Source organism: Rhopalosiphum maidis, chromosome 4 (assembly GCF_003676215.2).
Source record: "Rhopalosiphum maidis isolate BTI-1 chromosome 4, ASM367621v3, whole genome shotgun sequence".
Classification (NCBI taxonomy): Eukaryota; Metazoa; Arthropoda; class Insecta; order Hemiptera; family Aphididae; genus Rhopalosiphum; species Rhopalosiphum maidis.
The window spans coordinates 13,166,564-13,181,090 of record NC_040880.1 but is presented as its reverse complement, the minus strand read 5'-3'; the positions used below and the strand labels follow the sequence as shown (position 1 = coordinate 13,181,090).

Below are 14,527 nucleotides of genomic sequence, written 5' to 3'. Positions count from 1 at the left end.
CGAGTTACAAAAATTATGATTCGACTAGTCGACAGTTCGACACCAGGTGTTATTATTTTCATTATTGGCCAATTGCACTTCTTATGGACTAGGTTTTTATGATTATTAATTTATTTATTTATTACAAATTTTACAATTTATTACGTTAAAGTAACAGTACAGCAATTAGTTTAATAGTAAGATTTTAAATAAACTAAAAATAATATAAGTTACACAATAACAGAAGTAAAATATTATAATAGTATATTAAGTTATTATAGTTTATTAACAGTACATTAAAACAAATTATCATCAAATGATGGATCCTCATTGGCAAGTGACATAATACATCTACAGGCTCATTTTGTAAATAATTTATGTTGGTGGCAGGAATATGTAAGGTTTTTTGATGTATTATGGCAAATACGTAGTGCAGTATGACTTAATATGTTTTAATTGAACATGAAATTCCACCATAGATCCTGATCAATAGTAACTACCTTCCCCCCAACAATATATGTTCACCCAATGATAGTACTCATTCTTGTTAAGAATCGATTAATCTACAGATTAAAATGGTGAAAAATATTTTTTTAATTTTAATTTCTGTTATATACAAATCCCTAATTAGTTGTTAATGATTGTTATAAGGAATTAATTATTGTATTGAACTATTTAAAAATTGAAATACATTAGTGAAAATTTGTAGAACTAAACAAAATATATTCTACTATTAATTATATTAACAATACAATTATATATAATCAATGATTCAACTCATTTGTACATCAAACCTCTCCAAATACAAGGTTCAAAATACTTCTATTATGTAAATGATTCATCAATATTTATGTACACCTATATAGCTACAGGCATTGGATTTGGATTTATGAATTTGTAAAATATTATATTATCAAATAACAAATAGGTACTAAAATTATATTTGTAACCTTTTTGGAAAAAAATGGTCCCCTCATAATTTCAAGATTTTTTGATTCATATCAATCAATAATATTGGCTAATCTATGATTCCATAGCTTTATTAAAATAATCAATTCAATTTTTTAATTTGTACAAATAAAAACAATGATTTTTTAATCTAAAACCCATGGTACCATATCACCTAAATGTATTGTGTTGTTAGTTTGAAAATTTTATAATAAATATAGCGACATAAGCAAATTGTTCAAAATAATTATAGATGGAAAATTAGAAGGATAACATTTTATTAGAAACTTAATATACAATTCTTTATTTTTATATAAATATATAATTATTTATAGAATATTAAATAGATTTACATTTGTTTAAAAATAGTAAATATACCAACATTATAACAACATAAAATTACATTTCATATTTAATTTGATATTTATATTTATTTTTATAAATACATAAAACGACAAAGGTACATAAGTTACATCTTGTCCAGATATTCTAAGTTGTTATAAGTTGTGTATTATTTAATGTAAAATAATATCATTTTATTGAATAATCAAATATACAGTTTTTAATATTGGAAACAGCAAATTTAATTTTGATGTATAAAGAAATTAATATTATACATATTATAAAGGTACATACATTATAAGAAATTTGTCTTGAAGAAATGAGTTACTATGCAAGATAGGTCAATGTTTAACAATAAAAAAAAAGAAAATAGCAAATGGCACATAGTGTAAGTTAAAATCTTAGATTATTATTATTACATTACGTAAACTTTTTCTGCTTGTTTTAACCAATACACTTCTTTGGTCTTGGGGCAAATGACTTGTCCATTATTTTGATTCGACATCTCTACCAAAGCCTATAAAAACAAAAATGTATCATTATTTATTGTTTGTCATAAAATTTTAAGCTGATAAAGACCTGTTCTCCATAAACGTATCCATTTGGTAATACCATAGGTATATTATGTTCATTCAATGGAAGTCCTGATATTGAACAAAACAGTCGAGACTGACTACAATGTGCAAAAGGTAATGGTTTTGCTAGAGTATTAAACCATTCTTGACAAACTGGGCAGCTTACATTCCGAGCTTCTTTAATTTCACTATAACACTGAGTATATATAAGTTAAGAATAATCATTTAATTTCTTATGAGCAAACATGTCGATCAAACTACTTATTTTTGTAATATATTATTAAGTTGTTATTCCACAATACTTTTATTTTTAAATTTAAGTCTTTTAAAATAGTAACTATTTTTTTTTTTTTTTTTTAACGAACCAATTTTAAAAATTTTGAAAATCTTGAAATATTTTTTTTAAACAAATTTTAAATACTAACTTCACTATAAAAATTAAAATTATAAATTTAAATAATAAAAGAATCTATTAAAAAAATGACAGGATATGAAAATATAATAGATAATTTGTTATAAATAATAAGCTATTAGTTAAAATCAAACATTTAAACATTAACAATTAAAAAAATACATTCTGTCAAGAAAAAAATATTGGTAATGAGTATATTATTATTAATAATTTATTTTTTAAAAGAAGTGTACTCGAAAGTGTTATCTCAGTTTTACAAATGTACTAACGCATAACATACTAAATTGTACATTCTCAAAAATTAATTTTCTCTGTTATTTATAAATTATAACATAAAAGTGATTTTATTAAAAATATTATGAAATTTAATGGAAAAAGAATATTATCTATGGTTCCATGCAAGAGTTTTTTTATATTTTAATTTTAAAGTAATGAACATTTTGAAATAGTAAATTGGATTATTCAGAACAAAAATGTTGTATGCTAAACATTATAAAAACAGAAACAACTATAAATAGGTATTAAGCACATTATTGAGACATATGACATATTAAAAAAAGGACATAATAGATTATATTAAAATAAGTTATTACATTTAAAAAAAATTTTTGCAGTTCAATACACACTTGTTAACATTTACTTGACAAACAGAACATATAAAAATATATTTTATTATAATTGTATAGCCACCACTGAAAATACTTTTTACAACAGCTGCTAAATCATCATTTAAATGATTATTAAATTCAAAATTATATCAAAATAATATAACTTAAATATCAATAAAAGTTTGAAAAAGGATATGGAGTTTTTAGAGCAGACAATCCAGCTTGTAATACAACAGTAAATACTGACTGTGATGATAATTGATATAAATTGTAATTTTCTTGACGAAACTGTTCAATTAACCGTTGCCAACGGGTCTCATCAAACATTTCTTTATAAGGTGATATTTCTGTAAAATTTTAAACTATTTAATAATTTATAACTTCATATTCATACATTTATTGCTTAATAATATTAACATTATATTATAATTTAATAATTTGATTATTTCATTAACATATTATAATTTATATAAATCAATAGTTGTAAGGCTTATCAAACTTCATGATTTTTTCGCATGTAGAAGTTCATTTAAATTCTTAAAGCTATAATGATATACGCTCATATTATATAAATGTAAGAAAAATGTTCAGAAAGAGTTAAATAATAAATTAGTAACGGTCGAGTTGCCGCACGCGGATAATGGTAATCCTCAATAAAATCTTTTATCGGTGATCAAGGGGACGATTTATATTACGAGGTCACACAAAAACACCATACGTGTCTGTGACAATAAAGCGCAGTGAATGAGACTTTTCTCGTATGCAGACAGAGACAAGGGATGGCACAATGAGGGTCTCTGCAACCAAGGATAAAGCCACATCTTTGGAAAAGCGGATGGGGCCGCCTACGTCTCTGGCTGGCTTGACCAAATCGTCTCCCTCGCTAGTGTATGTGCACACGTGTTTTCACAAACATCGAGAGTCCGTTTCTGTCATGCGACAATTAAACCCGTTCTTATTATACATAAATAAATTAGTGTTGTTTTTTATTTAGATAAATACGTCTAGTGATCTAATTCTACCTGTGTCACCTCATTACATCATCATAGCACATATATTCATACAACAAACATATATTCGGATGTTCCAGTAAACCCGGTAAGATGCAAGTTTATAATATATGTAATAACGTAAGGAGAAAATAATAATAAATTATTAAATCACATACATATAGCACATATTCAAAATAAGAATCAATCTCACATCTTTATTATATATCTACTTTTTACGTTATTACAAAGCCTCTTATAATAATACATATTCTTTAGTTTCAACCCACCCCCTACGAGAACTATTTTTGTAATGACAACCAACAAAATATATTACACATTGATTTAAGGGAAAATGAGAAATATTTTAATTTAATTCAATCACTTTAACAACTTATAGTTGATGCTACTAAGCAAATAATTGGATTAATTACTGAGGTCTGAATATACAATAAATTTACCAGTATCAGTGGGAAAAGCCAGTAAAACCATGCACTGTTGTACTTCATCCATACGGGTATCTTCGAATGTTGATATATGCTTTCTAGCATGTCTAAAATTTAATTAAAAAGGTTCAAATATAAATAAGAATGATAAATAATGCAATACTATAGTCCATAAATTAAACTCAAACAGATAATATTGACCTAAAACTCTATGCATAAGTTAAATTAAAAAATTAAATCTTGAAAATAAAAATAATATATTAATAATTGCTCATTATAAACAAATTAATATAATTGATTTATTGAAAAAACATATATATTTAATTGTTTAATATTCAGTTATTTAGGTTTTTGCGGTTATTTATGTTTTGAGACGTGAAATATGTTTTTTTATTAAAAGTAAAAAAAGAAGTTATTAAAAAATAAATATTATAATCAACAAAATGTTATTAATTAGTCTATTTAATAGAACAGATAGTATTATAATTAATAAATAACTTCTAATATAATAATAGTTAATAATTAAATTAGTGAGTATTAATATTGTATTTGTATATAATAATATATTTTATATAATATAAACTGCAAAACATTAACAGCCCGCAAAAAATGAAGTTATAATAATATTTTAAAAGCACAAAATTAATAAAAATGTTCTATTAATTCAAAATAAAATTAAATTTGATTCATAGAAAATAATAAAAAAAAAATTTAATATACAAAAATTGTATGAAATTTCCAACAAAAATTGAATAAGATCAATATTTGACTGTGTTATAATTTATAAGTAAACCAATATTGTTAAATAATTATCAAGTACCAATAATCCATTTTTTATTTATTTTAATCTTTATTTAAGTGAGAATTACTTTTAATAATCTACAACACTAACCGAACAGCATCAAGACGTTTGTCTTGACGCACAAGTTCTATAAATTCTTGTATTCGTAAATTGAATTCCATAGTTGAACGTAATTTACGTAATTTTGACCTATTGTCGTGACACCATGCTAAACATTTTGATGTTTCGTGATTTGCCAATGAATGTTCAACTTCCTTTGATATCATGAATAAATCTAAGATTATATAATTAAAGAAATGAGTAATTATTTCACAAAAATAATTGAGTATATTATACCTATATTAGTAAGCTCGTTAAGATCTGAATTATTAGCAAGTTTATTGGCAGAGTTATAATATCCACAGCGTAAAAAGTATTCCACTAACATCCGATCCAACCGACGACGACGCCAATTTTTTACAATAGCTTCACAAGGTGAATTATGTTCTTTCAAGTGTTCCAAACGTTTTTTGCATACCAAACCAGCTTGCAGTTCATCATTTATACCTTCATCAGCCTAAAAAAAGTATATTTATTAAAAATTTAATTTAAAAATAACATAAAATTCAAAATATTCAAACCTTTCTTTTGAGCACTTTCAGTTTTTCAACCATACCACTAAGTAACGAGGAAATATGAGAAGTGTCGGTCATTGCAACATCTGATGAGATATCACGTTCAAATTCCTGTACAGCGTTTTGAAAATGTGAAACTTCTCTGTCTAGTGTTTTTTGTGTAGTTCGAAATTTCTTATTAAGAACTTCGTATGGAACCTAAAAATTAAACAATTTTATGGTATGTTAATATATTATATTCTTCTACAATAAATTGATTTATTTTAAATTTCACAACTTTAATAGTAAAAGCATTGAAAAACTGCTAACGTTTAATGATTATCATTCAACACCAGAGCGACTTCACTGTATAGTTTATTTTAAAATTAAATTCTCGACTTACGTTTTAAAATAAACATCACACATTATATTTATCATGGCGATATATACCTTTAATGTCGGATGTTCCAATGATTTCAAATCAGACATTGTTATTCAAATAACTGCAAAAAGAATGTTTAAAAAATGTCGACACAAATCAATCACATAGAGTTACACAGAGGAACCAACGATATCAACAATAAAAAATTATGATGACGAATATAACAAAACACTAGCAACTATAGCAAGTGGCGACTATGTAGATTATATGAAAAATGAGTAGAAATGTCATACAACAAATAGCAACCAAAACAGCAGCAGCTGATGGAACATTCTCACTTTGTAGGCATTGTATCATATTAGCATAATATATATGTATGTATATTATATTTTGATATGAACACAATACAAAAACACTAATACACACATACACAGGCTCACAACCACAGCGTCCACAGCTGATCAACGTTTCATTTTTTCTATGTGCAATGCAGCTGCACTGCACATTTTTCACAATAATTTTGTTATAATAATTAATATTAATATTGATTAAAGTTAAATAAGTTAAAATGGTTAAATACTAAAATACGTCCCAAACATTCCCAAATTTCGTCTTTAATATTATTTTTTTTTATATTCATCTTTCCAACCATGGTTATAATTCATAATTTTATATATCGGACACTCGACAGCCATAAAGTCCATTGAAAAAATGAATTATTTTGTCATGATAGACCCGAAGGTCTAGTACTCTAGTAGGTCTACCATTCTACCAAGTACTAAGTAGTAAGTACTAGGTCTAGATCCCAGAGGCTAAATCATTATTTATTAAAAACTAATAATTATTTGTCATAAAAACCAATACAACTACGGAAATTAGGCCTGCCGCATATTTGAAGAAAACATCTGTTTATAGATTTTTATAAGTTTGAAAATGTTCGATTGGCAAAATGGCAAACTTTGGACGCTTTTGAATATACACTGGCGAATTTAATATTGAACTTTCAGTAACCAGTTACCAGTTATTAGGTATGTAATAAGTTATTACTAATAAGCAATATTTATTTTTCACATTAAAAATATTTTGGTACCTTTTTTTGCTATTTATAGGCATTTCAAAATTGAAATTGCCTACTTTTTATAGAAATTTGATTTGTAGTTCAAATAACCGAAGGGTTATTATTTAAACTAAAATTAATTTTCAAATAAATAATTATTTGAATGATTTATTTTTATAATTAATCGAATAAAAATGTAATTGAATAATTTTCAAACATAATGTTAATACAAAAAAAGAAAAAGGTGGACAAGTGGATATCGCTCTGCTGTATAGTGGAGATGGTGTAGGTCACTATAATGGATGTGTATCAATGACAGGTATCATTGTATACGAAAAACGATTCTGAACAGAGATGATTTGTCAGTCAATGATAATTAATAGGATATTTATATTATACTATTACTTATATTTAAATTGTAATATATAAAGTTATTTTACGTAAATTCGTAAAAAATTAAATTTCATACGCTCATAAAATTTTTTCTATATTAACGCTGGAATTGTTTTGTACACTTACTTGAAGAAAAACATATGGATAACCTTATATTGGGATTTTTTTTTAACCTTAGTTATAAATCACAAAAATTTTATCGATTTTCAACTTCAAAATCTTTGCTAATTTTCGTGGTTTTGATATATTTCGTAAACATTTGAACTTTAAATGCTTATAAACAAAATTGTGACTAACGGTTTTTAATTTTTTTTACTACGATAAGTACAACTTATAATAAACCTTGTATTAAATTTTAAAGATTTTTGGAAAGCCAATTTTTTTTAATCGGCATTCCAAGAAAAATAATTAGAAAAATCGAAAATTTCAATGGTTTATAAATAGTTTAAACAATTCTAAATATTTTGAAAATTTGATCGTAAATACATAACGCTAAAATAAACATTTGGTGAAAATTTCAAAGATACTTGTAAATATACAATGGTTCGTTTCGAGTTACAGCATAATAAAAAAATCAATTTTGTCAAAAACTGATTATGTGTAAAAATTCCCATTTTTCCTTCACTTTTTTAGCAATTTTCCTGACGCTTTTGAAAACTACTGGACATTTTTTACTTTTGACCAAAGCATTATTTCTACTCCAAATCGTAATAACAGACACACACCAAAAAAAAATAATAATAAAACATACATCATTGTAAAATCAATACATTCTTCACTTCGTTTAGAATCTAATACAAATATATTCAAATTCTTTACTCTTTAGTTTCTTCTTTAGATAGTTCTATATTTGTTTTATTTATAGTATTTTTATATTTATTTCAAATAAAAGAAGATTTACAGTTATGAACTTAAAATACAATACTAACTATTGTTTTTAATACGTAAATGTTTTAATTACCAAAAAAACCTACCATGTGTTAACTAAGATAAAATTATTTTATTGTTTTTGAATTATTCAAATTAAATTTTATTTAATAAAATTTTATTCGAATGATACCCAACTCTGCTATGATATTAGTTACCATTGTCAAGGCCGTAACTGGGGGAGGGTCTAGGGGTCCGGACCCCCCTCCCAAAATTTTTAAAAGTAGAAATATTTTATTGTCAAAAATAATGATAGGTAAGTATGTCATGTGTCCACGGAAACAGAGTACACTAAAAACTTTATAACTCGTACTTTGTACATATTTTTCTATTCTGTTTGCGAGACATTGGACAAAACTATTGGATAGTAAATTTCAATTATTTACAATTTTTTTTAACTCATATATTTTGCGCATGTACATAATCTAATTTGATTTTAATGGAAACCTCCATTTTGGATTAAGTTGTATTGATCTATTAACTTGTATTCTAAACCCAAAATTGGATAAATGAGAGCTTTAATTTAAAAAAGGTAAGTAAATGATGGATACCGCTATGTTGTATATTACATAACGAGTGGATCACTACCTATATTATTTATAGGTGTATTAAATGTTAAATTTAAACTTAATATATCATTGTATAAAAAAACGATTCTGAGCCAAAACGGTCTATCAGCCTATATGTAACCAAGTGATATGTTTATTTGTTATAGGCCTAAGGCATGGAAGTTAATTCATTTGTATATATTACATGTTTTTTGGGCTATTTGATTTATTTCTAATTAGTATAAGAATGACATGAATTTCACAATACAACGAAAAAAATATTAAACATTTATAATGCATATTTGATAATTAATAATATATTTATAAAACAATTTGAAAATTTGATAATAAAAAATAAACACTTTATAATGCATAATTTTTTTGAGAGTTTTCACTAGATATTATTGTATTGTATTTTTCTAACTCCCAGTTGACTTAAAATTTCCTTTTTTTATTATTAAACATTTAGTAAAAATATTGTTTAATAAAATATTTACATTTATGAAAATTTTGAATAGAAAAAAAATAAATGCATATTTTAAAGTATATTTGCATAATTATACTATGATAATTGATAAGCGCATACCTAGTGCATGATATCTAGTACTTTTTAAGTGAATTAAGTTCCGAGTTTTAGATATAGCTATTAAAGATATTTAATTTTATTATTATAGTAGATTGTAATAATTTTTTTTTCTATAATTTAGTTACTATATTGAAATACTTAATTATTATGGTAATATTCGTGTATAACATATAATATTAACTTCCATAACTTAAAATGTTTTAACATTTTTCTCTAAATACCGTAAAACAATGAAAAAATGTTTCATAATACCTATGAAGAGATAATATTATAAAATTATCAAAAATGTTATTGTCCATAATAGTAAAATTAATAAAATTCATAATAAGTAATGTAAAATTATAAAATTAAAAATATGAAATTGTTTTATGCATATAAATAGCTCAAATATAATTGAAGTATTTTGAAAATTTCATCGTAAATAGAAAATGATAATATAAATGTTGGTTAAAAATTCAAGAATCTTAAAAGAAATTTTATTAATTTCGAGTTATGTACAAATTTCCGGTTATAAAAATGAGTACTCGAAATTTTTAAGTTTGACTTCATGAAATACAAACTAGGTCCGATTTGATATCCAAACTACTTCCTTTTTATGAAAATTGAATGTATATATATATTATATATGTTTATAAAACTACACATATTATATAAATATAATATATCTGTATAAAAATATTAAAAATACTTAGGCACAATATTTTTTTATATGGGTATGCATTTGAAGTTAGAATTTTGACAAATTTGCAAACTATTTTGTAGTTAAAAAATAATAAAAATTTTTCTCTTTGTATCTACATTTTGAAAATGTACAAAACTATTCATGAGTAGTATATAATGAAACCATACAATTTAAGAAATGTACTATCATTTTCTATAGACATTTTATGTTCTAATTAGGACAAAATTACTTATACTTTAAATAATATTATTAAGCTTGACATTTTCACCCCTACTTATTAAAGTGATATTTAAATGTAATTATAATTTAAACTAGTTTAATTTTTACTTTAATTTGTGTACCTATAAATATTAAATCAGAATTCATATCAGAAAGTTTTTTTTTTTTTAATTACCTAATAGATTTATGTCTAAACTGGTCATCATTTAATTTTGTACAAAATTTACATACAGATAAATGTTTACTTTAAGTTATAGACAAGACTGTAAATGAAAAAAAATTTCAGGGGAGATCCAAAATTTTTTTTATATATAAACGTTGAAAATGTATAGTCAATTAACTATATTCATCACTAAAATATTTCTACGGCCAGTCAATCAGTATGGTGATGAATTGTATAATTGTATTATAATTATATATCAATTAGTAATTCGGGAAGGTTGAATTAATTTTAACCCATGCAAATCTTAGCATTTACCGTAATTATAATTTTTTTAAGAAATATGTATACATTCATACCATCACATTAAATTATTTGTATTCACTTTTAAAAATGTCATTGTGTATAATAAATAATAATACATGTAGGTATTGGAATAACTTTTCATGTCTTCAAATATCTTTTGAATACTTATAGTAGTTTTTATAATCAATGGACAATTTTCAAGGCCGTAACTGAAAAAAATTGTGGGGGGATCCATCATTTAAAAAAATACATAAATGCTGAAAATTTATAGTCAATAAACTATATTTGACAATAAGATATTTCTACTTTTAAAAATTTTAGGAGGGGGGGTCCAGACCCCTGGATCCTCCCTCAATTACGGCCTTGGTTATAAATAGATAGATACTAGTCCTTATTTTTTGTAAATTTTGTTACTACACACTACCATTTTTTTTTTTTACATCTATAGACAAATATCATTTAAGGGTTGTATAACTAGTAAAAATAAACTTTTTTTCGTCTATTTATAATTTGCTAATGCACACAAAAATAGGAGGGCCTGATTGATACCCAATGTTTAATTTTCTAATGCCCGATAAAATACGATAGTATTTGATGTTTTTATTTCAATTTAAAATAAGTACAAGTAATTAATTTTGACAACTTGAACAATTTTTACGTTACATTAATTAAAACCCTAATTAACTCATAGAAATGAAATATGACTTTAATTTGTTAATAATTATTAATAAATTCCTATAAATTCATCGAATTATTTAAATGCGACGAAATAACAACATATTTATTAACGTTTTTTTTTAAGTTATAAATTATAATTCATAAAAAAATTATAAATATAAAAATACAAAAAATCACGCTCATATTCTAGTTTTTTTTTTTTGTTAAAGTGGTGTAAATTGGTTAATTTTGGCCAGATAAGGTTGGTTAAACTACCAAAATTCATTAAAACAAAATAAGCAAAAAATAATAAGTTATTGCCATTTAAGAAAATAATTGTACTTTGTATATGCATTTCTGATTAAATTAAAAATGTTTGGACCATATAAATGTGTATTTTATGCCATAAGAACAACTAAACACAGAATTCAAATTGCAGGGGTCTACACAGAAATATTATATTGTTAATTAGCATTTACATTGTGTATCATAGAATTAAAATTTAACATACCTATAAACTATAATAGTAATCCACTCATCTCAGTTAAATGGTAATATATTCTTATAAGTTATTTTTTTATTACTTACCTAAAACTCACAGTCTTACGCATCCAACCGCCGAATTGCGACATAAAAAGTACGTTTTATAAAAATGGACAAAAAGTCCGGATTCAGTTTTTATAGTTGGGACAAAAAGTCCGAGCATATTTTTAGGGTCGGACAATAAATTCAAAAATTAATATTTATTTTAAATATTTAAAAATGTTTGTACACATATTATATTTTCGTATAACTAACAAAAATATAATGGAAATCTACTATAGTTAGGTATCAATAGTAATGACAAATTTATATTTTTTATTAAATTGTATTATACTAATTTTTTTTTTTAGTTTTAGTTTAATTGACTTGTTTATAAATAAAATAAAATTCATTGTTTCTTGAAATGTATTTAGTTACAAATAAATGTTGATATTGTTGTTCCTAAGATATTGTGTGATTGTACCTATGTTAATATTTTTAAATACATACCTATTACAATAAATAATAAATTATATAATTATAAATGAAAATAAGAAAATCGAAACAAAATTTAATAATACAATGTATATAATATATTATGTCTACAGACATTTTTTAATTTTTAAAATAAATATTAATTATACAAAATATTTTGTATTTTCGGACTTTTACTCAAACTTTTTTTAAAACAGACTTTTTGACTGATTACCCTAACCACTATAGGCTTATCTAATAATTTTGGTTGAGGTGCAGCGCTCAAAATTCAGCCTTGACTACTCACTACATCCCATGTACCCTTAATAAATAATGCCATAGGTTCAAAGCAGATAAACAAACAACAGATCATAAAATCACAAACTTATCATCTTAAATAAGTTTTGGTATCTAAAGAAATATTAGGTATCATAATTTATTATAAATCAGAATTAAAATAAATTGTAATTGTTAATTTATAAAAGAAAAAAGGCTATAAATAAAAAAAATTAAGTGGTTTACACTATGCATATAGATTTTGAACAACATATCAATTTAGTAGTGCCATGATATGGAAAAATGATGAGCGTAGCAGAAAATTAACATTTTAATAGAATCTATTAATTGTATAACAAGTAACAAATAATTTGAAATAAAACTTTTATAAAAGTACAAATTACCAGTGATCAGAAAAACATTCTACTAAGGAACATGAATTTAAAAGTGTATATTTTCATATAAAAAATAGTAACATTTAAAAAAAATATATATATTGTTTTGTAATGAGTTATGACTCAAATTATGTAAAAAATTATTATCTAAAAAGTTAATACTGTTTTGAGATTATAATTTATAATTGTGTTTACTGTTAAATAAATCACACAGTATACTAAAATTTAATAATTCAATCTCAAATTATGACTAAAAATTATAATTAGTAGAGTAAGAATAAAAACACAAAAAAATAAATAAATAAAAAATAGTTATAAATTTATTAATTATTACATACTACATATTATTTTGAGTAATTTATTAATATATGTTTTAAACAAACATTATGGAGATAATATAAAAGTAATCAGTGTTTTAAAGTTACATATTATTAATAAGAATTTAAAAATTAAATACAGAAAATCAAAATTAAAAAAATTAAATACTTAAATATATTTTAAGTAATTTAAGCAATGTCAAATTGTTTTATTAATTTAATACAATCTGAATTGCACCGGGTTTAAGTATTTCTTTTAAAGTTAATGTGTATTAAATTATTGTTTAATATAGGATCATTTTTATCATTAAAAGTTAGACAATCACTAAATCTATTAAATAATAAATATTTAGTTACATTTACAATTCATTGGTTTAAGTAAAACTAAATTCTAATACAGTAAATAAATTAAACTTAATATTTTTAACATAAAACATAAAATTATTATAAATCCAATTCATACAACTTGATGTTATTATTTTAAAATTAGTTACAAAATATTATTGTATTTCATAATAAACTAACTAGCATATAAAAAATGCCAAACCTTAATGATAATTAAGATTTTAATGTTTATAATACTTACAAAAATATTCACTATGAATAAATAACTGCACAACTTCATTATAATTTTCTTGTGATTTATAATAAATTGTGATTGTTTCAATAATAATTTTATGTATTTACAGTTTTGACAAAAAAAAAAAAAAATTACCCGTAAACTAATATAAAATACTTCTTAGTATTTTAAATAAAAATACATTTTTAATTTTTTATGAATACTTCAATTGTAATAATTGAAGCTAAAAAATAACAATTATTACAAAAAAATTATAATTCAAATAATGAATTCATGAAAAATAAAATGTTAGTTTTTAATGCTAATAACTAAATAGAATATTTCACTTCAAATACAAACATTTTTTTTCCAA

General features: G+C 23.3%; 1 protein-coding gene across 2 annotated transcripts; it reads right to left on the bottom strand.

The window, feature by feature from the left end:
• Positions 1 to 1,396: 1,396 nt before the first annotated feature.
• LOC113551056 (E3 ubiquitin-protein transferase MAEA) lies at positions 1,397 to 6,418 on the bottom strand. 2 transcript variants are annotated; one of them, XM_026953088.1, is made up of 8 exons: positions 6,098 to 6,418; positions 5,722 to 5,913; positions 5,438 to 5,657; positions 5,192 to 5,375; positions 4,315 to 4,406; positions 3,061 to 3,211; positions 1,849 to 2,044; positions 1,397 to 1,786 (listed from the first exon to the last, which is right to left on the bottom strand). In XM_026953088.1, exons 2-8 carry the CDS (start codon positions 5,791 to 5,793, stop codon positions 1,685 to 1,687), a joined length of 1,017 nt encoding a protein of 338 aa, XP_026808889.1. In that variant the 5' UTR covers positions 5,794 to 5,913; positions 6,098 to 6,418; the 3' UTR covers positions 1,397 to 1,684. The 2 variants fall into 2 exon arrangements, with proteins under 2 accessions (XP_026808889.1, XP_026808879.1); XM_026953078.1 differs by having other exon boundaries at positions 6,145 to 6,418.
• Between the last annotated feature and the right edge of the window lie 8,109 nt (positions 6,419 to 14,527).